The 24,161-nt window shown below is 51.5% G+C and overlaps 7 protein-coding genes across 7 annotated transcripts; 4 read left to right on the forward strand and 3 right to left on the reverse strand.

The window, feature by feature from the left end:
• Nucleotides 1–1,132: 1,132 nt before the first annotated feature.
• FIBRA_00494 (uncharacterized protein) lies at nucleotides 1,133–2,247 on the forward strand (the record flags this gene model as incomplete). Its single annotated transcript, XM_012322389.1, has 4 exons — nucleotides 1,133–1,187; nucleotides 1,247–1,344; nucleotides 1,401–1,561; nucleotides 1,620–2,247. 4 exons carry the CDS (start codon nucleotides 1,133–1,135, stop codon nucleotides 2,245–2,247), a joined length of 942 nt encoding a protein of 313 aa, XP_012177779.1.
• An 833-nt stretch (nucleotides 2,248–3,080) lies between these two features.
• On the forward strand, nucleotides 3,081–5,201 carry FIBRA_00495 (uncharacterized protein; the record flags this gene model as incomplete). Its single annotated transcript, XM_012322390.1, has 4 exons — nucleotides 3,081–3,230; nucleotides 3,290–3,313; nucleotides 3,369–4,302; nucleotides 4,357–5,201. 4 exons carry the CDS (start codon nucleotides 3,081–3,083, stop codon nucleotides 5,199–5,201), a joined length of 1,953 nt encoding a protein of 650 aa, XP_012177780.1.
• A 903-nt stretch (nucleotides 5,202–6,104) lies between these two features.
• FIBRA_00496 (uncharacterized protein) lies at nucleotides 6,105–7,886 on the reverse strand (the record flags this gene model as incomplete). Its single annotated transcript, XM_012322391.1, has 5 exons — nucleotides 6,105–6,140; nucleotides 6,204–7,004; nucleotides 7,058–7,271; nucleotides 7,331–7,731; nucleotides 7,794–7,886. The coding sequence occupies 5 exons, from the start codon at nucleotides 7,884–7,886 to the stop codon at nucleotides 6,105–6,107; spliced, it is 1,545 nt and encodes a 514-aa protein (XP_012177781.1).
• A 531-nt stretch (nucleotides 7,887–8,417) lies between these two features.
• Nucleotides 8,418–13,087, forward strand: FIBRA_00497 (uncharacterized protein; the record flags this gene model as incomplete). Its single annotated transcript, XM_012322392.1, has 4 exons — nucleotides 8,418–9,329; nucleotides 9,383–11,866; nucleotides 11,923–12,586; nucleotides 12,648–13,087. The coding sequence occupies 4 exons, from the start codon at nucleotides 8,418–8,420 to the stop codon at nucleotides 13,085–13,087; spliced, it is 4,500 nt and encodes a 1,499-aa protein (XP_012177782.1).
• A 3,396-nt stretch (nucleotides 13,088–16,483) lies between these two features.
• FIBRA_00498 (uncharacterized protein) lies at nucleotides 16,484–17,492 on the reverse strand (the record flags this gene model as incomplete). The annotated part of the gene is made up of 8 exons (XM_012322393.1): nucleotides 16,484–16,505; nucleotides 16,559–16,600; nucleotides 16,649–16,721; nucleotides 16,796–16,871; nucleotides 16,940–17,120; nucleotides 17,169–17,342; nucleotides 17,397–17,423; nucleotides 17,473–17,492. The coding sequence occupies 8 exons, from the start codon at nucleotides 17,490–17,492 to the stop codon at nucleotides 16,484–16,486; spliced, it is 615 nt and encodes a 204-aa protein (XP_012177783.1).
• A 1,227-nt stretch (nucleotides 17,493–18,719) lies between these two features.
• FIBRA_00499 (uncharacterized protein) lies at nucleotides 18,720–19,954 on the forward strand (the record flags this gene model as incomplete). The annotated part of the gene is made up of 6 exons (XM_012322394.1): nucleotides 18,720–18,840; nucleotides 18,907–19,067; nucleotides 19,123–19,276; nucleotides 19,342–19,412; nucleotides 19,468–19,629; nucleotides 19,685–19,954. The coding sequence occupies 6 exons, from the start codon at nucleotides 18,720–18,722 to the stop codon at nucleotides 19,952–19,954; spliced, it is 939 nt and encodes a 312-aa protein (XP_012177784.1).
• Nucleotides 19,955–20,189: 235 nt separating this feature from the next.
• Nucleotides 20,190–22,951, reverse strand: FIBRA_00500 (uncharacterized protein; the record flags this gene model as incomplete). Its single annotated transcript, XM_012322395.1, has 9 exons — nucleotides 20,190–20,205; nucleotides 20,267–20,453; nucleotides 20,510–20,617; nucleotides 20,681–20,776; nucleotides 20,831–20,906; nucleotides 20,983–21,866; nucleotides 21,924–21,958; nucleotides 22,553–22,751; nucleotides 22,804–22,951. The coding sequence occupies 9 exons, from the start codon at nucleotides 22,949–22,951 to the stop codon at nucleotides 20,190–20,192; spliced, it is 1,749 nt and encodes a 582-aa protein (XP_012177785.1).
• Nucleotides 22,952–24,161: the final 1,210 nt, after the last annotated feature.

Raw genomic sequence — 24,161 nt, forward strand, 5'->3', positions numbered from 1 at the left:
TACCCATTGTTATCACGGTGGTTCCCGAGGTGGGGCATATCAAATTGAGGACGTTCTGACCTGGCTGACACGATACAGCGGACGTGGGCAAACAACCTGCAACGTCTCAAGATGAATACACCATTGATAACCGTTAACGGACAGCGCTACAACGAGTAAGCATGGGTTGATCGTGTTATGTACTACCAGCCTACGGGGCAGAGAGGAAGAAGTAGAGTCACAGCCCTGAACTGAGGCATCTGACACGGTATCTTCTGACTGCCGCAATTCACCTAGCTCTGAGATTAGTATAAGCTGGAGCGAGGTCCGCGCGCACGTATAATTTTCGCATATTGAAGTCTTTCTAAGGACGCGGGTCGTCCGTACAGTGTGCTTGCAGGGTGCAACTGGAACGCTATATACGATTGCTACGGCACTTACTGAGCGGAAAATGAGCGGAAAAGGTTGCGGTTGTACGACATCTCTCTATAATTTTCTCTTTTTGAGCTGACCTCTATAGTTCACCCACCGGAGGTCACGCACATGTGTTTGAAACGTACCAACCAGTGACCTTGCGGTGTTTGATCACGCTATACAGTCATGAAAACAAGACACAGAATTGGGCTCTTGTGGAACCTATTTAGAGCAGCCAGAGCGCGCGGCCACGGGTGCAAAATATGCGGGAGATGATGGAACATTGGTGAGCGCAGGATGGGCCGCAGCCGACGGCGGCGACCTCCATTGGGCCAGGGCCGCTTACCGCTCGACCATGACGTGAACATTTTCTATCACATCGTCTCTTCCCAGTACTCCATTCTTGTGCCCCTACTCACGGCACGAGGGTCTCATCCAAAGTTTTGACAGCATGTGTCTTTGTTCTGTTTGGTTTACCGTCAGCACATAGCAATGGGTTGACCCGCCGCGCCTACGGACGGTCGACGTCTGAGAGACTGACATGCTAATCTTCATCCGTTTCTTGTCCAGCCGATGGCTCGGCATGAGCTGACGCAAGTGAGGCCGTTTGAATGTCTACATTTCTCATCGATCTCACGGCCTCTGCAGGGCTATATAGGCAGCTACAGTAGTCTCGTATCGCACTGACTCGGACACCCTCACTCTTCATCGTCATCTCGAGCACGAACGATTCTACAACATGGACGTCATAGCTGCAATGAGCGAGACAGACATTCCTGTCGTCCAGGGCCCCAGTTCGTTCCATTGCCCGTGCCAGATTCCAAGTATAATACTGAATGGTTTTGGTCTACAGCTCGGCAGGCGTTCATTCCGCTCCTGGAGGCGCACCGAGAAGAGATACTCAGCGTCAAGCGAAAGACGTTCAAGTATGGTGCAGTTGATAGGCAGCAGGTACGTGACCGTTGTACTTGCCTCGATCCTGGTCGCGCTAAGTAAGTGAGAGCTAGCTTGATGTGTACTATCCTCCAGTGCAGAACAGGTCTGCATCCGGAAAACACCCGGTTCTCGTATTCATATATGGAGGCGGTTTCGCATCGGGAGAACGTATTTTCCCGCCGCCCCTCGACTTGTGCTATGTGAACCTGGGAGCCTTCTTTGCAAAGCGTGGGTGAGTCTGTCCACGGCATCGCGGAGATTTTTGGCTCCCGTGTTCACGAGAAGCGCAGGATCGTTACGGTCATTCCAGACTACCGCCTCGTGCCGGAGGTGAAATTCCCAGAGCCGATTGAAGATATCCGGGACGCCATCACTTTCATTGTCAAATACTCTGAGCAAGTAGAAACAGAAGACAACATCCAAGCGGACTTTAGCAATATCTTTGTCATGGGACATTCCGCCGGGTCCATCTACACTGCTACAATGCTGCTGTACCCCAACCTACTCTCTAGAGAGATTCGCACTCGGATTCGCAGTGCGATTTTGACTGGCGGTGCCTATCGGTTCAGCCCAGAGATACCCGCAGCCGCCGCGGTGCCGTTCCTTCAGCTCTACGGCTCTTGGGAGCAGCTTCTGGAGAAGATGCCGGCGACGTTGTTGGAACGCGCGACGAGCGAGGCGCTGGAACCATTTCCTGAGTTGCTAGTCATGGCAAGCGAGAAGGAGCCTCCTATGATCGCTCCGGCGAACTTGGAGTTCATTGCGGCCTTGAATTCCAAGATTGGCCAGGATGTGCCGTTTTCGATCATGAAGGGGCACAACCATATCAGCCCCCACTGGGCGTTGGGGAGTGGTCAGGGCGAGGAATGGGCAGAGGAAGTTACGCAGTGGATCAAGACCCGGAGTGGTTCACGGTGACGATAACATTGTAGCAAGTGGAATGCATCGTTATAACCAACTACGGCCTCCTCATGAGATCTGATTGACGCCGTCTCGCACGAGATTGAATGGAAGACGGAGGGACATGAGTATTTGCGCTGTATCTGCACTACTGTCACAATGCATTTGTACTAAGCCATCTTGCCGAACGGAAACGGCCGAGGGCCCGGCTTCTCGTTAATTGTGACCATCAAGGATCTTGGCAGCGACTCGGAAAGGATTATGTCGCCAACACCCACCTCGCCATATCTTCGGTCGCACAGAATCCCTTCTGTGAGGTCGGCGTAATATCTCGCCGGTGAGCATGATCTTCTATTTACAACGGAACTTGTTATTTCCTTGATTTCTGCGCCTACTGAACGGCCTCCAAGTCATGTCAGTCTGATAGTGGTTCGAAATCGAATATCAGACAGCGATAGATATGGCGGGTTTGATCCTCGTGTAGTCTAGTCGGATGGGTCTATCACGTCCCCGCGAGCATTCCTTGAGGTAAGCACAGCAGATCACGGCATCCTGATCATAATTTCAGGATTGAATTATTTAGTTCAACACGACCTCAAAGTCTCGACACACCTGTGGTGACTGGTCCCAACGGGGCGCCTTTACATGTAATTTCCGTCGCGCAGCGTGGTCCAAATACGGCTATGCATGTTATGATCCATATCGGGTGCATCGCACTTTGACATACTTAAGAACACGAACAGTGAGATTCGTTCTATTCCCACTGTTAACAGCTCCCCCATCGTGAAGGCACCCTCTCCCCAATGAAGTGAGTACTCAAGTTGCCATCGCTCCGCCAAATCTACTCACTAATGTCCATGCTCTTACAGCAGCTTAAAGCTATCCAAGTAGGGGTGTCCCAGCCATGCTCCGAGACACTACTGATCGATTTTCCATTTAGATCGCTTCTTAATACCCGCAAGCCGTCTTTTGGATTGGGCGGATTAGGAAAGTCTAAGAATGTCTGTAATCTCGCCCCTCTCTTTCTTCGCGAACTGAGATCAATTCTCCACTACTCCAGGGCTCCGGCGATACAGAATCTGTGGTCAGTCTTCATCAGTCCGTCAACGATCGTACAGCCACTCACTGACCTCCTGAAGACCACTCCTCCTCTGGAGCAGGAAGCGTCCGCAGTTTCGAGCCCCTCCGTAACGTCTCCTGCAGCTGAGACACCTCTGAGCCCGCCATTGTCTTTCAACTCGCGGCCACTCAGCGACGAGGCGAAAACAAAAAAGCAGAAGGAACTATTCGACACTTTCATCGATGACAAGCTCAGCGCCATCCCTCTCCGCCTCATCGACACCGAAGCTGGCAAACTGCGGAGCATGAGCGAACTCTCTACCCTCTTCAAAGAGACCGAATCCTACAAGGCTATCGAGAGCAAAATTCTCCGTGCGACACGGAACGAGATGAAGGCTGCGCTCGATTCGTTCTTCGAGTATGCTATGTTTTCCCATCGATGGGGAGCTGCGGAGGAGGAGCCCACGTTCCAAAACATCAGCTCAATACCAGCTGACAAGACCGTGTTTGACCTCACTGAGCCACGAGAGATTCGGAAGCTGAAGCAGTTCTGTACTATCGCAAAGGAAAACGGTTACCGATGGGCGTGGAGCGACACATGCTGCATCGACAAGACGAACAATGTTGAGCTGCAGGAGTCTATCATTTCCATGTTCTCGTGGTACCGGCTGTCGGCCGTCACGATCGTCTATCTCTCCGATGCCATGGACGAAGAGAGTCTCAGACATAGCGTGTGGTTCACCAGGGGGTGGACTTTGCAGGAACTGATCGCACCTCGGATCGTTTGGTTTTATAAACAAGACTGGACGCCGTACATTGACAGCAAGCAGAACCACAAGGAGGAGGAGCGCCTAGCTGAAATCATCACCGAGGTTACGTCAATCGAACATGGTTATCTCAACGACTTCCAACCTGGTCTCAGGGACGTCAAGCCGAACGAGGTCCGGAAGAGGATGCAGTGGCTTGCGCGCAGGCGGACAACCAAGGTGGAAGATATGGCGTACTGCATGATGGGTAGGTTGGGATCGATGGTCATGATTTTACTCTCGCTCACGCTCTTACAATCAGGTATCTTTGGCGTCCATATGCCGGTCATGTATGGCGAGAAGAACAACGCGTTTGTTCGTCTTCAGAAGGAGATCATGAACCTCACAGACGATCTGTCTCTGTTTGACTGGGTCGGAGAGCCCTCTGATATGCACACATACTTCGCCTCGCACCCCGCCTGTTTCGCGAGGACCGTCGCCGACAAAAAGGACGACGGGTCCTTGGGGGTCTCGTATATGCTGATGTACAAGACGTCCAAGACCCTTTCGACCCTCTACACTGCCTCCCTCCTCTCGAACGTCAAGAAACTCCTTCTCGACCCGCCTCACGGCCACTTCATCGCCAACGGGAAGATGAACATGCCGCTGTTCGTCCACGACGTGCGCACGCTAACTCCCGAGTCGAAGTTCGACCCTCCCGCTCTGGACGAAGATGGACTCATCCGCTACTCCATAAAGGCCGAAGGTCTGGCGCTGGTGGAGTTCACAACGAACCGGCTCCTGCCCCTCCTCGCTACCTCCAGCTCGGATCGTAGCGGGCCCACCTACCGTCTCGTCCGTATGTGGGAGACCGGTCTCATTCCGCCCGAGGAGATCACACCCGAAACCGAGTCCCCGTCTGAACCAGCCGAGAGCTCGACCAAGTCCAAGTTGGCCGAGTCGCTGGGGGCAGTCGTAAACGCGGTGTCGCAGACTGCCGTGGCCATGTTCTTGACTCGCCTTCGACAGCCGTTCGTGGCGCTGCTGCTCATGAGGAGGAGCCCCGACGACCCGTTCGAGAGGGTGGGGACGATGCAGCGGATCATCGCGAAACCGTCTGCAGGCAATTTCGAGTTCCGGCCCATCTCCACTCTGATTGTGAAGTAAAAGAATGTCTGTCTAATGCGCAGATCAGCAGATTGCTGCAGGTTTCTTCGACTGTCACTCCATTGGGAAGTGCGTGTTAATGCTCGGCAGCCCTCTCATTATCTTCAATTGTTTGTAAATGTACTACTAGCTGGTATTGTAAAACATGGATTGACGAGTGAAATATTGGTGAATAGATTGTTCAGAGCACGGGAAAGCTGATAACATGTCTAAATGAGAGTACTTGGCGGATAACAGTCTCGTTCATGGGTCCAACAGCGCTACAGAAGGATGTGACAGCTCATGCTGCAGGGCCTGTGGGAATGCTCTGCGTTCTTCGCTCTAAATGTAGCATGACCTAGCGGCCTTCGTGAAGGCTAACCTCAAAACAGACGAGGGCTGGGACATACGGTGATACAGTGGCTCCATTGTCACGACTGCTGGCGCCGCCGCAGATTCCGACGACGAGAGAATTGTCATCAACGTCATCCCCTGCTTCTGTCCATGGTCTCTCAATCCAGCAATCTTGCGCATATCCGGGACGGTTCACATCCATCATCCAGACCTCTCCCTTATTCACATCACATTGTTGCCCCGAATGCCACCCATGGCATCGAGATACGAAGTCGAGAGCAGACGAGAGGCCAGTGGTTTGTCGCGACAAGGGCTGAAGCTTGAAATGCCGAGGTCGAGAAGCTATATCCACAGCAGCGAAAGCATGGCTGGCAGTAGATGGGTATGATAAGATGAGAACGTTGATTGTTGCATCTCATTGCCCTTGAATATTCGCTTCGACCATCCAAAAATTTGGCGATCATTAACGCTGGTTAATGAGAGCTTAGGAAATCGAATAGGGTAGGAGGGTATCCGTTCCTATACATATTCCATATCAAGGAGTTGGTTCGGGACCTCGTGATTGTTGCTTCATAGAATGTAGAACTGACATGACTCATCGGCGTGCTGATCAATCAAAAAAAGTATCAGTATCAGTAAATGAAGTCTTCTCGCTCATCGTGCGCTTACCGATATGGCGAGCCCGTCTTCCATGAGAAAACAGTCCCGGTAGGCATCCCTGTCTTCAAACTCGTGAATGGAAAATTGCGTTTGCACGATCGTCCTGGTGACCCGATACGGTAGGCTGGTGGCGATTTCCTGGCGGAACCACCCGAGCTCCTGAACCGTGCTTGGCTCTGTGATAATGTCATGATCGTGTAGGGCACCCAGGGGAGACTGGCGCTTCCAGATTCGTTCGTTGATCTCGTAAATGTCAACGCACAGACTGCGGACATCGCGGTCAGGCATAAAGGCGATCATTGCCTTCGAACCGCGCACGTCGATGTATAAATCCGTGTCGAGAGGAAAAGTGAGCACTCGGGTGCCGCGAACACCCCAATCTGCCCATGGGTGGTATTGAGTCCTTGCGTGCCCCGTGGCCTTGGACAGCAGCGACTGTATCACGGACGCCTGCACCAAAAACACGACAGAAAAGTCGCTTTCGCTGTTCCTCCGTAGCAGGGTCTGTGTGACGACGAAGAGCGCATGCTCGCCTGACGTCCTAAATGGGGCATCTTGTTCTGGAGGTGTCCACATCGTGACACGATTGTGGGCTACGAAGGACGAGCGCACGAGAAGGGCACCATCAGAGATATCAGGCAGACCTAACTGTAGAATAGGGCCCTTATTACAGAGAGGCGTGATGTCCGTCTCCGATGACGGCTCGAACTCGAACACAAGCAACCGATCTGGTAGGGACAACATGACATGATTCTCGGATATAAAGGCAAAGGAAGTGAGAGCGAAGGGAAATGCTGCATTACAAACATGCTAGAGGGTCATCGCATCAGAGGGACGAGATAAAACAGAACCACAATACAGACCAATATTTTGATCCCGGTTTTCCAGTTCCACACTTGCAGATGAGATTCCCATTGCCCGGAGTTGTGGACCATGTAACCTACGACATCGGCTTGAACATAAAGTGTGGTTGCACAGTACTCTGGGAACTCGAGCGATGATAACGTCGGTCGTTTTGCAATGGGGTGAGGTTTATCTGGGTGAGTCAGTGAGCGCAGGTGTAAGTCTAGGAATGCTCTGTATAGCTTATGGTATGAGTCTCCATCAAATGAGAAGTGCTTAGTGGAAACTCGCACGTTAGGGACGTTTCGACCATGACTATGAGGTCCTGTGCGCGATCTATCTCGAACATGGAGAAGGGGACATCGATGATTCCATTCTCCAGAATCCAGCTTTTCTCCTGCACGTCCCGAATGCGCGAGGGAACTTGATAACAGTCGATGGCACCGGGAATTGATGGGCGAGAGACTGCATAAATACCGCTCGTCAAACAGCCGAATTCTCCGGGATTGGGGATTGACCGCGTCCAGGAAAAACTCAGGTGTGTCCAGGCTTCGCTGAATTCTTTCAATTTGGCTAGTTTCTCGGCAACAGAGAATCGCTTGGACGCGCCATCCATCATACCGGTGAGTGCAAGCTCGATCTTGTAGCGAAAGAGGGTAGATCCTTGTATCGCGTTGTTTAAAGTGTGGCAGACCTGGTGGATATACATACATTAGTACTAATGTTGCACTGAAGACTGGTGTGAAGTGATAGTACCTGACTGCAGCGAGCTAGGTCGCATTCGGTCAAATAGTCCAACACCGACACAAGGAGTTCGGGAGGCAAGCAGAGCAGCTTAAAGGATAGCATGGCTATGATACGCGGTCCTGACCGTCTACGCGCACAAGTCCAAAGTTCCCCCAGGCGGCTGCGCGACGATTTGCGAGACTTAAAGTGGGTTGCATAGACGCTCGTTCACGTGACCGTACCGGAGTCCACGCCACCTCGCGTCGATTTATTCAAATTATTGGACCTTCGATGCCAGACAGATCTACCAATTGGGATTGGGACTCCATGGTGTGTCGCACTCGAGGCAAGTGAATGTCTCGCCGCCCTGCCATGCGCTGATGTCAAAGTCAATAATTCTAGCATTTTTTCACCTAAACTTCGCGGGTTTACAGGATGCCTTCTGCAATTCGCACCTCGTTAAAATGTTCTTCAGACGGACATGGACAGGGGGGGAAGCAGTTCACGTCGATCCGACACTTGCTTCCTGACTAGGCAAGTTTTCTCGATCGTCTCGTGATGTATGTTCGATTCCTCGACGTCTGCATCTCATCTCGCCGCCGTCGACATGTGTGGTATGTTTCCCTAGCCGTGCACCCGCTGTTTGCGACGCCCATGCCGCTCACACGCACTCATTTCCGGAGTAAATCACGCTCTCCTGCTCCTAATGCCGTCGGATCAATAACCACAGCAAACTTGTCCTCACGTACTCCGGTATTTCATCCCCCTTCTTATTATGCTGCTGCCGCAGGGATCGTCCTCCAGGACCAAGCTCTCCCCGCTAATATTGTAGCCACATCACCTGCATGGCAATCCCATCCATCGCCTGCCTCTCCATTGTCTTATCCCACTCAAACGCAAGTCACTGAGTCGTCATCCTCCGACTCGACGCCAAGCACATCGACATCCCATTTCAATCGCGTCAGTCGTCTGATTTCGCGCACTCCGAGCAGATCTTCGTCCAGTCCTCCACATCGCTCCAATTCAAAGTCTTCTCGCCATGACAAAGAGAAAGGGCTAGGGGATCGAAGGAAAAGTCAATTTGTGGATCTACCACTTGTGGAGATGCAGCTGATTCCATCCTTGCGGGATACAGTTGACAAGATGACGCATCCGATTCCGAATAGCAAACACGATGAAAGTGAGGACGAGTTTGCTGGGGTCTCGGCTTCGGTAAGTGTCACACCCGATGCTCACGCAGATTCGGCGACGCGTATCCCTCCGCCTCCATCTACCCAGCCCGCGCCTGCTAGTACTGCTATGTCAAAACTATCCATGCCCTATTCTAAAGGCACCGAAACTGCGCCAGGATATTCACGGATACCTCACTTTTCCTCACCGACAACTATACCAAAACTGTCTAACACTCCCAAAACCGTGATGAAATCGGCCTTGCGTGCTCAGGCTTCCCCATCTGTCGCGAAGGATAGTCTTCCGAACACATGTGGAGTCCAGTCCCTACGAAGAACAAAGCCTTTGAATGTTCGACCTACGGCATCACCTGCGTTCGCATATTCGGCCAATCCTGTACGTTTCCTTAATATATATTTACACGCTCTGATGCAAGCATTTTGTGACAGGCCATTGATTCCAAAAGTTCTTCCGAGATTCTCGCTCATCCTCGTAGATTCGTAAATCAGGGTACGGGGCAAGGGGGTAGTCTGTTACCCTTACCAAAAACGTCAAAGTCGCATCCTAATACCCCTCAAGCTCCCCAGAACTTTCGTGATTTCGCCACGCCACAGCCGCTTCAGTCCTCCGTGCTAAGATCGCCCTACGCTTCGAAAATTCGATCATATATTCCCCGACCCGGCGCCTCATCCGCGTCCTCTAGCGATAGTGGTTCAGAGCTTGAACGGCGAGTTGACCGATATTTAAACCCAGGTCGGCTCGTTGTGACGAACGCGCAGATTGTCCCAAGTTCGTCAGAAAGCACGGAAAGCGACGATGATGTTCTGCGATCCCAACAATCGTGGATTGCAGGTAGGCAGGATCGTCCGACGCCCCCGTCTGGAATCCCAGTTCGAGGCACGCAGCGAGAGCTAGCTGAACCTCAATCTCAACGATCGATCCGGTTCTCAGGACATGATTCAGGAAAGAGACCTATAGGTCTTGGATTTGAGCTCGAAACCGCATTAGACAGGGGGCAACAGCATATTATTGGGGATGCTGATGAAGAGCGGGACACACATGATGATTTTTATACTGGCGCCTCTATGTCGCGGGTTCAGGCGCATATGAAACAACAGGAAGAGGACGAGGGAAGCATGTACGAAGAGGAGACCACTCCTGACAGCCTCACCCGCTCTCGTTTATTGGATGCAGTGACTAGCTATAGCCCTGCCGCGAGAGAGGACGACGCTCAAAAACGAGAGGAAGCGCTCATGGATATTGTCGATGGACTCCAGGCCGACTATGGTACTTATTCGCCGTCTGGCAGGCGGAGCGTCCTTAGTCAGAGTGAGAGCGACGCTTACTACGAGCAGGGCTTGGCTATCACCGCGTCGAGCGATCTTCCAGATGTGAGCACGAGAAACACGTCTCTGGGTGATACTCGTGGGTCGTTCTCGCATTTGACTCGGCGATCATGGGAAGAGAGCGTGTACGATGAAGAGCAGTCCAATTATTCGGAAGAAGATCGCGGAGACGACCTTTTCGAAGATGAGGATTCACATCGTGATGTCCAGTGGAGACAATCGCAGCAGGTCGCGCGGGGGTTCGAACATGCGTCTCCATCCAAGCAAGGACGTGCTGACGAGATACAACAAAGTCGAGCTCCCACTTGGATGAAGCGTCACTCAGGGTTTATGCCTCAGCCCGCGTCTCCGCGCGAGCCAACGGTTTTGTCCTCTCCACATTCAGAAAGCGGCAGACGGAGACAATCTGCATCACGCAGAACTAGCCAAGTGGGTGATCGTCCATTGCTGTCCACTTCTCAAAAACGACGCTCGGTTTATGATAGTGAAGACACACTGACGCCTCGAATGTCGTACAAGGAACAAGGGACCCCTTTTGATTCTTCCGGCAAGGAGAGCGCGGACATATCTGACGCGCGCAATGACATGGGTGATCGCGAGAGAGAAGCGTTTGGGATACCGCGCTCTCTGTCTTACGGGGCCAGTGATTCTCCCGGCGACGCTGTACCGGATAGAGGCGGAGTGGTTCATAGACAGAGCACTTTGTTGCGAAGCGAAAGTGACGATTCCATCATAGGAGGCCCGCAGGTTGCTAGCAGGATGTCTTCGACTGAAGGTAAAGGCATCCTAAGCCGGGGCGCGCATGCGCTGTTCGAGGTGTTGGCAGAAGGGGAGCGCTCGTCGTCGAGCCACGGTTCGGAGGGACGACCATGGTCACGGCAAGGATACGACTCGGCATCAGGGCGACGAAGTCCGCTGGAACGCAATTCCGTACAGCATCTCGAAGAAGCTGTGACTCCTGTGCGAAATTCACGATCAATGTATGAAGAATACCAGCCTGAACTGCGACCTGTGAGCCCCCTCCTCTTACCTCAGAGCACTTGGCGGTCATCCCTCCAGCCTGCTGTATACAATTCACTTCTATCTCGCTATGGCCAAATCGAGATGCAACGCCAAGAGCTGATCTACGAACTGCTCAAGACGGAGCGGATGATCGTCAAGCGGCTGCGAGTTGCTGTAAAGTCATTCATTCTACCTCTTCGTTGCCAGAACAGCAAATCTTGGCTTCCCGGCGTTCCTCAAGAAGCGTCCAGGGTATTCGACTGGCTTGAAGATATAATGAACCTTCACGTTGATATCACCAATGTCTTGAAAGCAATCTCGCGCGACTGGAAAGTTGGTTCCATCGTCGACATGATCGGAGAACCGCTTTTGTCGATAGTGCAGAGGCTCGAGGTGTATCAGCCGTATCTCATCAGGGTTGATGAAGTCAAGGAGCTGGTAGTCGGATGCGTGGACGATCCTCAGAGCGAGTTTGGAGAGTATATCAGGATGAGGGAACAGGAGGGTATGCCAGAAGGCTGGACACTTGAGAAGTTTCTTGATGAGCCCATCGGCAGGCTGCATGCATATGCAGATATTTTCGAGGTGGGCTTCCTCTTTTGCCAGAATCCGTCATCTCATCTTTGCTTTTGCTTCCGAAGAAACTCCTAAGCATGACACCCAAGCGACATCCTGATCATCTTCCTACATACTCTCTGCTATGCACGACGAAGACGATCATTAGTGTCATGCAGGAAGTGTGCGTTCGCGAGGAGGAGTACGACTTCGTCAGAGATGTTGCGTCACACATCAGTGGCTTGCCTTCCTCCGCGTCTATTGCTAAGCGAGAACGTCGATTGTTACATCATGGCCTCCTACAGTTACTTCGTCCAAGGAGGCTTGCGCCGGAGGGCGCTGTCCAACCAACGGTCCGGGTCAATGGAAAACCGCTCCAGGACGAATGGACACTAAAGGATGCATCGCAACGTGCATCACGACTTGCTTCTGCCATTCATAAGTGGCACGTCCGGCGCGCACGAACGGACTCAATAAGCTCGATATCCTCATCGTCCTTGTCTTTCCAGTCCTGCGATAGCGTTTCATCCTCAAGTATGGCATCTACTGTTGCTGCGTGCTGCCGGCAAAGATTGGATGTGGATGTAACTCCACTACATGCTTTCGTGTTTTCGGACGTGATCGTCCTTGTGACCGCTGCTTCGGTCAAACAGGATTCCAGCGGAGCAGAGTATCAAGACGGATGGCACCTGCTCCAGGATATTGGATTGTCTAGGATCCTCTGCGTTACTGCCGGAAACTCTGCTTCAGGTGCGGAACATTATCTCGGTAACAATATTGGCAAACGATACTGATTGTGATTCACGGACAGCGGATGGCGCGATCACTCTCGATTTACTCCCCGTCGATATCCATCAGCTGGAGTCCAGTCTGCGCTCAAAGGCCGGTTTAGTGGTTGATATCTCCGTGGTGCTTCCAGACACTCCTGAAGATTCCAGAAGAGACTGGTTAGCTGCATTGCAACAGTGTCAGCAGAATACCGTGCACTCTCTTGTATTTCCCACTCATATTGTGGACAGCGAATCGCTGCATGGGGCCGATCTTGACCTCAAAAACGATAGCTATCGTGCTGTGAAGTCCATTGTCGCCTCAGGGCTTCCGTTTCCGAAGAGTCCTTCCATGCAACTTGAAGACCAATCTTCGTCTCGAAGTGGGGATTCTGTCGAGCAAGAGCGAGAGGAGCGTGGATGGTGGTCTCTTCGCTTTCAGCAGGTGTTGCGAGAGTTCCAGAGACAGGGGCGAACAGCATAACCGTACGGCATGTTGATGTGATTTCTGACGTCTTGACCACGGACCGTCTAACTTATTGCTAACAATTATCTCAGTGTATCCATAGTTGTCATGATATGTATTTCTGTATATACTTGGTAGGCCAGCAGACATGGTGTCCCGAGCCGTCATCGTCGACGTTAGTAGTGTAGCCATATATATTCGAAGATGGGCTTGAGAAATTCAATAGACTTCTAGCACTGAAGAGCTGAGGACAGATGTATATCAGGTATCAGATGTATATCAGGTATCAGAGGTATACATGACTAGCGCGGGCAAGATCGATTCATTCGAGGTCCGGCTGGCGGCTGGCATTCATAGTTCTGATGTGTTGGTCAACTGACTGCGTAAGATGAAATATAACATTATGCGAACCTAGACATACCTTACAGGAGCATTTATTGAAATGCATTTCGTCCCAGCGTTTGGGTACATTCAACCTGAACGAAATTTGTCCACTAATGACTGGAGAGTTTGAAGCATCTTCGGTGGAAATTTTCTCTCGTCCATACACCAAAACAACTCGGCGAGGCGATGGTTCTGCGTCGCACGATATTGGAGCGCAGTTATAATGACAGCCCCTTCTTCCGCACTGACATCGTCACAATCGATAAGAACAAATTTGAGACATGGGCAATATAGAGAAGAGCCATCAGAGGGGGCGGAACCAAGAACGCGCCACAAAGGCCGAATGTCACCGTGCGGTGCAATTGTTATGTTCTCCAACAAGGGCAGATTACTTAGAGTGCGCCGCCAATCCGCGTCGGCCATGTAGTCTTGGTCACAAGTTTGAGGGCTCTTATTGGGGAAGATTTTAGTAGATCGGCGACGTCGCATAGAACGGACGAGAACAGGCTGTTCGGATAAACGGGGTCATCAACATCCAAGATGACCCGCAATTGCGCCCGAGTGTAATGATAGTCAGCACTTGTGCCCGCAATGATGTCGAACTCCATCAAGGCGGGGCCACCTAGAATCAGATAAACATGCGTGATATTGCAGAGGTTAGGAAGCCTCGGTTCAGTACGCGGAAGCGCAACAGATACTGGTTGGGGTATTTCTCCGTCAAGATCCGGACCACCATGTATAATCATATGTATCTGCACGTCTGCGGGTAGGATGAGATGAGAGAGCAAGTACGCAAGGTCCATCCATTCGTTTGACAGAGCCAATGCTCGCAGCTTTGGAAGTGATAGCTAGCGAGCGGGTCGTGGAGACATGATCGTTCCTGCTGGATGAGCAGGTCCGCATCGATGCAACAACAATGATTCAATAAGAGGAGATGCCTCCAGAATCTCCAAGAACGTCTCCATTGAGAGGTCAGGCAGTATCGTCGTTCCGTAATTCAGATTCAGCTCTGTCAAGCCTCTGAGCATCGATGAATCCCAAGGAATGCACACCTTGTTGAGCATGAGACACTTGAGCTTGGGGAATTGTTCTGCAACAGGACAGAAATAGCAGCACGTGTAAGTCCGATTCCATTCTTCCACAAGATCCAATGCGAGGGATTGCAAGTTCGGCATGGTATAGCTGAAGCTCGCCAGAAGAGCCTCCATATGTATATCTGATACAGCTGCAAGATCCAGAACACGGATGCGATGGGCGTGAGGGATCAAGATCCTGGCTAAGTCGGCTCCACTGTCCCCAATGTCGCCACGAACCGTAATCATTGCATTGTGGGACCGATCCAGACATCTTCGCACGAAACGCAGTCCCTTTGAAACGTCGATGTCGACACATAACAACGGCGTAGCTAGAGCGACCGCACGCCAATGACGACAGACTTCCATGCATCTCCGCCATGGCAACATTGGCCTAGTAAACCTACTATGCTCGCTTAAGCAGAGAAAAATCTTGACAATCAATTCATTTGGGAGGTAATTTATTGACACGGGCGCAAGTAGAGTGGCTTCATTGAGTGGTGGCTGATTCTGGCTGGCAGAATCTGCGATAGAAGCCGATAGTTCTTTTGAAAGTGAAACCGAAGTTTTCTTGTCCATGTGTAAAGATGCGAAATCTAGACAATGAATAAAGCCTTCGCTCCCAATAACTAGCAGGCCAAAATTCTAACATGCAAGTGCAAAATATCAATATACATTGCAAGATGAATTAGAGACGAGGCATACGTTATTGCGCAAAACAGGTGTGCATCGACACGCACTATTGCCGCGAATGGTCAAAGAGTATATAGTGCTCCGATCCTACGTTGCAGGACAATCGAGTCCGAGTCAACGTCGCAGGTGGTATCTACAGGAATCTTGAATGAGATACGTAGTATGTGCCAGTGGAGGCGCGGCTGAGTGGCCTAATAGCGCAGGTAGTTATTTTCCCAAAGAATACAACACTTTCTCGTGGGATGAGAGCAAATGATCAAGCGGTTGATGAGGGTGATTTTTGAAGACTGTGGACATAAAAGACGAGTCCCAAGCTCACGATATCCGCAGCCTGCATCATTTACTGTCGTAGTCTTTCGAACTCCGCTGTGGCTGATGTGCATCCCAACTCCGAAATCTTTCGGATCTGAATCCCCAAACGTGCACCTTTGAGAATCGAGACGTGTCTTCCAATTTTTGCAATTTGATTAGCAGAATAAGATGCGACGGCAGCTTAATCGATAGCTTTATAACGAAGACAACTCAGCCAAAGTAAATGTATTGAGTCTAGTAATCATCGATACTGTGAATGTACATTGATTTGTTTGAGACTGGGCTGGCATCTACTACGACCGCTCCATCATGATAGCTTCAGTATTTTCTCCAGCGGCCCTGAAAATGCATAGCCCAGTGTCCCTCGTGCTCACTCAAGTGCTGCGTGATAGTACTTACGCATATTTACAATGTCCCAAGGAGCAGCAATAATGGCCTACACCTAATGTAGTACTTGTCAATCAAAGTCACGACTCGACTCGACTCAGTATCGAGTTGTTAAAAAAGAAGGGTATTACGGGATCCCCAAATTCCATAAGACGGAAAACTTGGATGTGTGAAGCTAGATGTCTCTGACAGCCTAGTGCAGTTAGTGGGACTGTGCTCTCAAGCCTGAGTTGCGTCACTACAATTGAGAGAAGCATGGCCGATACCTCACCTTCAAACACACCAATGGATAGATACTGATTAACGAGGAAAGGCCACTCATGAATGCCGTATAAGAACCAACTCACAAAATTTCAACTGCAATGGCAGAATAAGAATATTCTTCGCCAGAGATGTGAATACAGGTGACGGTTGAATATTAACCAGTTGTATGCTACAAGAGAGGTAATGACACATGTACTGTGCTCCAAGCGGGACGAACAAAAGCTGGCAGACAACACAGACAGAGGGAGTTGAACGGGAGTGCATTTCACATATTCTATGGGGGGAAAGTGCACTGTCCGCTCTACTGGTAAATAAAGTTGTATCTAAAAAGCACGCATATCAGCGTGATGCATGAGGAATCACATATGCAGCTTACCGAGAAAGAAGATGAGGAATTGCAGAGAGCTGAGGACCGTATCTATCACACGAGTCAGACCAGTCAGAGTACATGAAGGATCACGCCTACCTTGCAGCGTTATCGTATAGTTCAAACAAGGGAATGGCCAGAAGCTTCATGTTTTTGGGAACAGCAAGGACTTCTGCATTTTGCAAGTGATGTTAATTCGTTACATAAATATTGCACAAAGTCCGCGTCAGCGAAGAAGCCACGTACTTCGTTCCGGCATTTGGACCAAAAACAGCTTCTTGCACTCTTTTGGTTTAGTTATATGGGCAGGAATAAACGGATACTAGATTCCACATGCCGAGATATGTACACAGTGAAGAGATTTCCAACCGTAACGTAAAAACGACGCACCATAAAGGTCTCAAAGTTAGGGCGCCACCATTGCGCCAAACAGTCACCAATCTCCCATTCATTGTCTACACCATGTGAGGAGTTGAATTGACGCGAGTCGGTGGGCGGTGCCAGACGGTCATCCAAACGACGCTTGAGACCCTCAATCTCGTCTTCTCCTGGCTTGAGATAATCGCCCGGCCTGAAACGCGTCTAAAGACGAGATTGGGCGGTGTTTCAATAGACGTACAGCTTAAAGAACGCATTGGCGATCTGTAACATGAGAATGTGGGGATGACCATGGTCATGAACGACCAAGATCCCTTCTACGGTTCGTCGCATGCCGAAGTCCTCATAATTATTTTGCAGGCGCTGAAGGCGCGCGGACACGGACGGGTCCTCCTCGGGTTGGGCTTCTTTGGTGCTAGCTCAGCTTGTCAGGATTTGGTAAGGTTATTAGGCGTGAACTTGGTCTCACCTGAATGTGAAGTTGGAAAGAGGATAACTGACGAAAACTTGTGAAAATGGTATCGATAGAACACACACGTACATACAGGGCAATTGTGTTCGACATAGTCGGCACTAGAGACTTTGAGTGTAGTGGCGAGGACGATGTCGACGTCGAGGCGGTGGCGGGTGAACTGGCCCTGCGCTACACGTGTCACAGTGCACGTGCTACGTGACATCCGTGTGCGCTTCAAGCGCGCACTGAGCTCGAGTTTGCCCCTGAACTTCGCCTGAACTTATGCCAAATTGCTAGGCGACAATTATATTAGCTGTGAACTAGTTTTTCAACGAGTCTGACTTGAGTTTATAAGAGGCAATGAGGACGCCTTGTAATTCTTACTCAACATTCTCATGGATTTAATCCTATCCTATGCATGTGGGTGATCGCATTGATCTGCCAGAGGCTGATAACACTCACTGGCGCTTCAGAGATATTCTGCTTCTCGATCAGATCCTAGACTCGAGCATACTGGCCCGGAAATAGATATGTGGTAGTTAGAATCATAGCCCGAAAAGAAAATTTTCCGAGTAGAAAACGTGAGTCTCGACAACTATCAGCTGCTCAATATTTGTCAGTCTAAGTTGGTAAATTACAATCATGTGTATCTGACGTCCTTGTCGATACTCACCAGCGCAAGGTGTTGAGCAGGCTGCAGGCACCGTGAGCGCCACACACAGCGTTAGAGCAAGCTCATGAATCATCATCAAACCTCGCAATTTCTCTGCATACTCTCGTACCCTTGGTATTTATGCAACATTGAATTCACCGACTTTGCCAGTCTTGAGCCTCGTATATTATTGGTGCTCCTATATAGGTAGGTTTTTTTGAAGTTTGGAAAAGAAATTCTTTGATCATATTTCAGCTCACACACGCATTTATATGATGTAGGGATGTTTTGAATGCGGTTCGCTCTTTCAGTGCCATTTTGTTCTTCATGGCGTATTGAGCCAGATTGTGCCCTGATGGCTACAGGATACTGACGATGCCCTGGCGTTAGTGCCACAAGTCATGGGTATGGGTCTCAAAAAATCAATACATGGGACTCGATCATGTATATTCATCGAGTGACATCGGTCAAATACCCGATATCAATTATGGCGAGGTTTGTCGTTGTCAGCCTTAGAGCCGCATCCAAACGTCTTCACACGTCCTTGCTGTTCATATCTTCACTGTCCTAAGCGTTTTCGACGAATACCTCGCTGAGTGGAATCTTCTCAGTCGCAAGGAGGCTGGCACTTGACATTCACTGCCTACTCCAACTCTATCGCTGCCGTTGTGCTACTAGAACTAATGATGTCTTCCTTCCTTCTCTTTGTACTCCTTCATATCCCGCTTGCGCTCGCGCACGGCTACGTGAGCCGCGTGACCGTCGACGGGACTGAGTATGTGGGCAATCCGCCGGGGCATAATACCAGTAAGTTCCATAATTTACCTTCACTTTCGCCAATATAATCTGTTGGTCCGTCGCGCGCATCCGTAGGCTCGAGCCCCATCCGTATGGTGTCCAGCAACGGCCCTGTACAGAACTTGTCCAGCCCCTTCCTCGCCTGCGGGCCCGACGCGCAGCCCGCACAGCTGGAGGCGATTGCCGCGCCTGGGAGTGTCATCAACATCACCTGGGTATCAGGCGGAGGAGGCAACGTAAGTTTACCCCTCACAATTGTATCCTCCGGCTCACACGGCACTGGCATGCCAGTGGCCCCACGAGGTCGGCCCTGTGTTGACCTACATGGCGGAGTGCACAAACACAACGACGTGTAAGGATTTTGACACAACCGGCGCGCGGTGGTTTAAGATCGACGAAGCCGGGAAGCAGAGCGACAACGTCTCGTGGGTGCAGCTGTATATCGGTGCGTGATTCAAGTTTGCGCTCTCAAGCTGTATTGTGACTGGACTGAATCATATGCAACGACAGAGGAGGGTCGAAATTTCAACATGACGCTCCCAGAGAACCTTGCCCCAGGGCCATATCTACTCCGAAACGAGGTCAGATCCCGGGGGCTTCGTGTTTTCCATTCTCCCACAGCTGATCGCCATGTAGATCATCGGGCTGCAGAACGCCATGGCGCGTGGCGGCGCCGAGCCTTTCCCATCGTGCACGCAGCTCATTGTCACAGGCAACGGGACGGGCGTGCCTGCCGCGAATGAAACGGTGTCTTTCCCCGGGGCGTACAACTCGACCGATCCTGGTATATGGTTCAACGTGGGTGCTCCACTGTTTTGTGTTCTGTCCCGCCGTCCCACTTTATCTGCTGCAGGCGTACGACAATACCCACACACCCTATGTGTTCCCTGGGCCGCCTGTCGCCGTGTTGATCAACGCAACCGCCGCCCAGACAAACGATACGGAAACAAACAACACGACTGCCCCCGCTCTTGACGCTCCCAGTCCCGAAAAATATAAACTACCTCCGTCCGGCACTCCCGAACTCGACGCACCCAGCCATGATGGATGCACGGAGATGGACGCGACACCAGTGCTGACGGTCATGGCTGCCCGCGGGCGTATTGCTCTGGTCGAATTGTGAGTCGCTCTGCACATTTCAACATCAATATGCGTGTGTATACAAGAATGCTATCGTTTGCTATCGATTATATCAATGGGTACTGCAATGGGCCAGGGATGTGCTACAGAGTATTAGCTTTTGCAAACGTATATCGCCCAAAATAATTCTACATGACCTAGTAAATCTCATACATGATCTCCAACGCGAACCAATACCCGTTGAGACAAAGCTCGCTTAACCAACGTTATGACTAAGATTATTCGCCGAGGATGCTAGTTTCGCGGAGCAGTTGGTCAGCGTATGGCACAATTGCGATCAGTTGACACGGCTCACCCTACGGCACCCATAGTAGCGACACCAAACAACAAGCTGACCAGCGCCAACACCTGTCGACGGATGCTGCTCCGCCACAGATGGGGATCCATCACAAAGTCCCCGGCGAGCATCTCGACGCACGCCGCGTAGATCAGCATCCCGGCGGATAGTGCAGACATGAGCCCGCGCATGAGAGTCACTTTCGCTGTGAAGATGACAGTATGTCAAAAAGAAGACGGGCGAAAATGCGCTGACACTTACCGCCTTCGCTCCGACCGGGCTCGAATATCCCCAGACCGACGGCGATACCAACAGGTGTTGTGACTGCGAACATAAGGGCGAGCGCAGGCTTGAGCATGCTTAAGTTACCTGGGGGATCGTGAGAATGCGTATCAGCGCTTTTCGTTCCCATGCACAGTAGGATTTGCATACTTTTCTTCGCAACTGCGGCGGGTAGTGTCGCTATCCGAATTCCGAGCGATAGTCCTTCAAAGAGCTGATGGAATACAATCGCGGTAACAAGGGACGCTGGGAGGAACCTATGTTCATTGAAAGTCTTGATCGCACAAAAATTACGCTCACTATACTCAGAGCCGGACGTGATCGAGAGTGTGATCCCAATCACTAGCGAGTGGAGCATGATGCCAATCTCCAGCATCTGTAGAAGGTCCCAGAGAACAGGTAAACATCAGCTCATGCTTAAGAATACATTACAGTAGTAGATGCAAACGTACCAGGATCCCAACCACCTGCCTCTTCCGGCCAATTTCCATCTCTACTTCGTCGGCGCCCTCGTCGTGTCCGTTTTCAACATCCCACGAATCCATGCTCAGATGTGAATGCCCATGCCCATGCCCATGTCTATGCCCATGTCCACTATGCCCATGTCTGTGCCTATGCCCAGGCTTGTGTGCGTGCACATGCACATGGACGCCCCCACTACCGCTTCGATCTCTCTTCACCTTCGCCACATCGTCGTCCACGCCCTCTCCGTCCCCTCCAAGGCTCACAAGCGAGTTCCACCCGAGACCCATCCGGAGCTCGTGGTGTCCTGCATGCGAGGAGCGCGATTCGTGGCGATGGTGCCCGCCCGCAAAGATCTCCTCACTCGCGTCCGTCGTCTGTATCTCTTCTCCGCTCGGCGGGAGATGTGGAGTGCGGGAGGATCGCGGGAACGTATGCGCGAACTGTGCGTGGCGCGGGCGCCCATGGATGTGCGAGCGTAGTCCCGACCCTGTCGCGCCGTACCCTGAAAGGTGTGTCGAGTGCGCACCATGCGTGGAAGGCGGGAGCAGTGGCGCAGTGAGGCTGCGCACCTCATCTGCTTCCTCGTCGACATCCTCATTGACAACAGCTACAGGCTGGGGCAAGGCGAGGGGAAACGGGACATCTTCAGGGCATCCAGGGCCATTCGCACGAGAACAATCCCGTGCAGGATCACGATGATGATGATCAACAGGTAGTAGAGACGGCGAGGGTGCAGGCGAGGGTAGCTGCTTAGGGATTGCGGAGGGAGAACAGGCGGGAGAGTTAGATGCTTCAGATACGGGAGTAGAAGAGGGAGAAGGAGGACGAGAGGAATATGACTGAAGGCGGTCTACGAAGGAAGTCGAGATATCTGCGAAATAAATTAGTCAGAGACAGTAAACGAGAGGGATGTAAATTTAAGGCATACATTCGACGAAGAAGATGAGGAGAAGAGAGCCGAGCCTGCAAGGACGCGTGATCAGTTTCCCGTATGGAAGATGATGATATAGTGAAACTTTCTGCATCGGGAATGACTAGCACAAGAGACGCACAGCACAGCAGCATGGGAAAAACGAAGAGAAAATAGTTGGAAAAAGCCTCCCAATTGGCTGCTTAACATGAGCGATGACAGCCACGTCCAGCCCCTCCCCTACGACAGGCAGGAGTGCAGCGGTGCGCGCTGCCAATTGAGCGACAGATCAAATTTATGCACCGAATACATAAAACAGGGACTGAAAGCAGCGTGTGTGATGCTAAATCAGTGCTCTGCTCCAGTAGCTCCCATAGCACACAACTGAGCTATGACAGGATGCTGGCTGCACGTGAGGGTTGTCGGTGGCAGGAGCTTCTCGATTGAGGAATGCAGATACGCCACCGCCCCACTCGCATCCGTTATGCACCACATGTATGCGGTGATTGTGAGAGAAGAAATGCTGAAAGTAACAATTTGCTGGCTACCGTCGATTATAGCGATAGAACGGTAGTAAAGTGAACTGCGCGGTCGGCGTGGAGGATCGAGGGCGCCTACATTCAAACACTGGCCAAAATGGTACTCACACAATCATGCCCACCCAATTCGATATCGCCCATCTCTCTCGCACTACTGGGTTCAGCAAAGCCTCGAATGAGTCCTGCAAAAGGTGCACAAACGCCGTCGAGAGGATCACGCCGGTCCCGAAGTGTTTTCCGATGAAAAAGACGACACCGGGTATCCGGAGACCAGGAATTCGTCGTGAAAGCGTCGGAAAAGAGGATGCTGAGTGACTTGTGAGTGGCGACACAGAATATCAATGGGAAATGGCACGCACCAAAGAGAGAGACGCAGAAGATCATCAGCATGATTCTCAGTCGCGACGATACCCAGGTTGTCGGGTCGGTATCGTCATCGACATTGTAGATTCGCCATGTTCTATGTGTGTCCAGAGAGGAAAAGTTGTCAGACGTGGCGGGCGACATTGAGGTGTCGGAAGAATGCTGAGATACGACGACGACGACGACGACGTAGTCTAGAGATGAGCGTCGAGAGGAGAGGTAAAGGCTATAGATCAAGCTATTTGTACAGGAATGCCTAGACAGAACCTAAGTTGAGTGAGGACAGCACCAGTTGAGAGCGGTAGTGTACACTCTAAGTACTTATTCTGGGGATCCGAGCCGCAATGCGTAAGGTGAGGACCATAGCAGTCGGCGCTTCATGGTGGCGCTGCCCGTTCTCACGCCAGGCCCATCCTCACTGGCTGGCCGATACAGCACAGTATCTCCTTCCTTCCTATCTATATTCAAATATTTAGCCTATAAGCGTCATGTTCTATTTTATCCCACAAATATATGTGCGAAAGTCGACTTGCGCTGCGTCATAATTCATTGAATTGAGCAGTAAACACAATCACGTGTCACATACCCGGTGCCGGGACGCGACAACTCGAGAAGGAGTACCACATGCCCCACACCACGAAAAAGAAACTAGGACTTTATTGGAGGATGTATATACAATCTTCTGAAGATGATTCAGAGACAATATCCTAGCACAGTATTGCACGACAAAAGTGCAAAGGGGTATCACTAGCAGCAGCCACTCTGGCAAAGCTGGCTCAGCCCAACGCAGGGGGCTGAAACACGACCACAGGAAAAACAAAAAGGATATATACACTAACCCAAGAGAAACGAGCGCGCGCGAAGGACAGCCCTTTATCGACCATTTTTCTTCGACTTTTTCACCTTCTTCATCTTCTTTGCCGGTTTCTCGTCCACGAGCTCGGGCTCAGGCTCCTCGGGCGCATCGCTGCTCCGTCTGCGCTTCTTGCTGCTAACGGACGGCGCAGTCTCCTCGGGTGCGTCACCGCCGCGTCTGCGCTTCTTGCTGCTCGCGGAAGGCGCAGCCTCCGCAGGAGGGCTCGGCACCAGTGTCGACGCGGAAGACGACGCGCTCGCGCCCGCGCCGGACGCAGCGGGCGCGCAGGTCATCGTGATGTTGAACGCAAGCTCTGCGCAGCCGAACGTGTGGAAGAACACGAGCTCCTCACCTCGCCGCACGCGCGGGCGGTATCGCGCGCGCTCCTCGTCCTCCGCCGCCGCGTCCTCGTCCTCTTCCTCGTCTCGCGCGCGCTTCTTCCCCTTCCCCTTACTCTCTCCCGCGCCCGGCCCCTCCTCTATGTGCGGCGGCGGGCTG

The sequence above is a fragment of the Fibroporia radiculosa genome (genome assembly GCF_000313525.1).
Source record: "Fibroporia radiculosa TFFH 294 genomic supercontigs, scaffold212, whole genome shotgun sequence".
NCBI classification, from domain to species: Eukaryota; Fungi; Basidiomycota; class Agaricomycetes; order Polyporales; family Fibroporiaceae; genus Fibroporia; species Fibroporia radiculosa.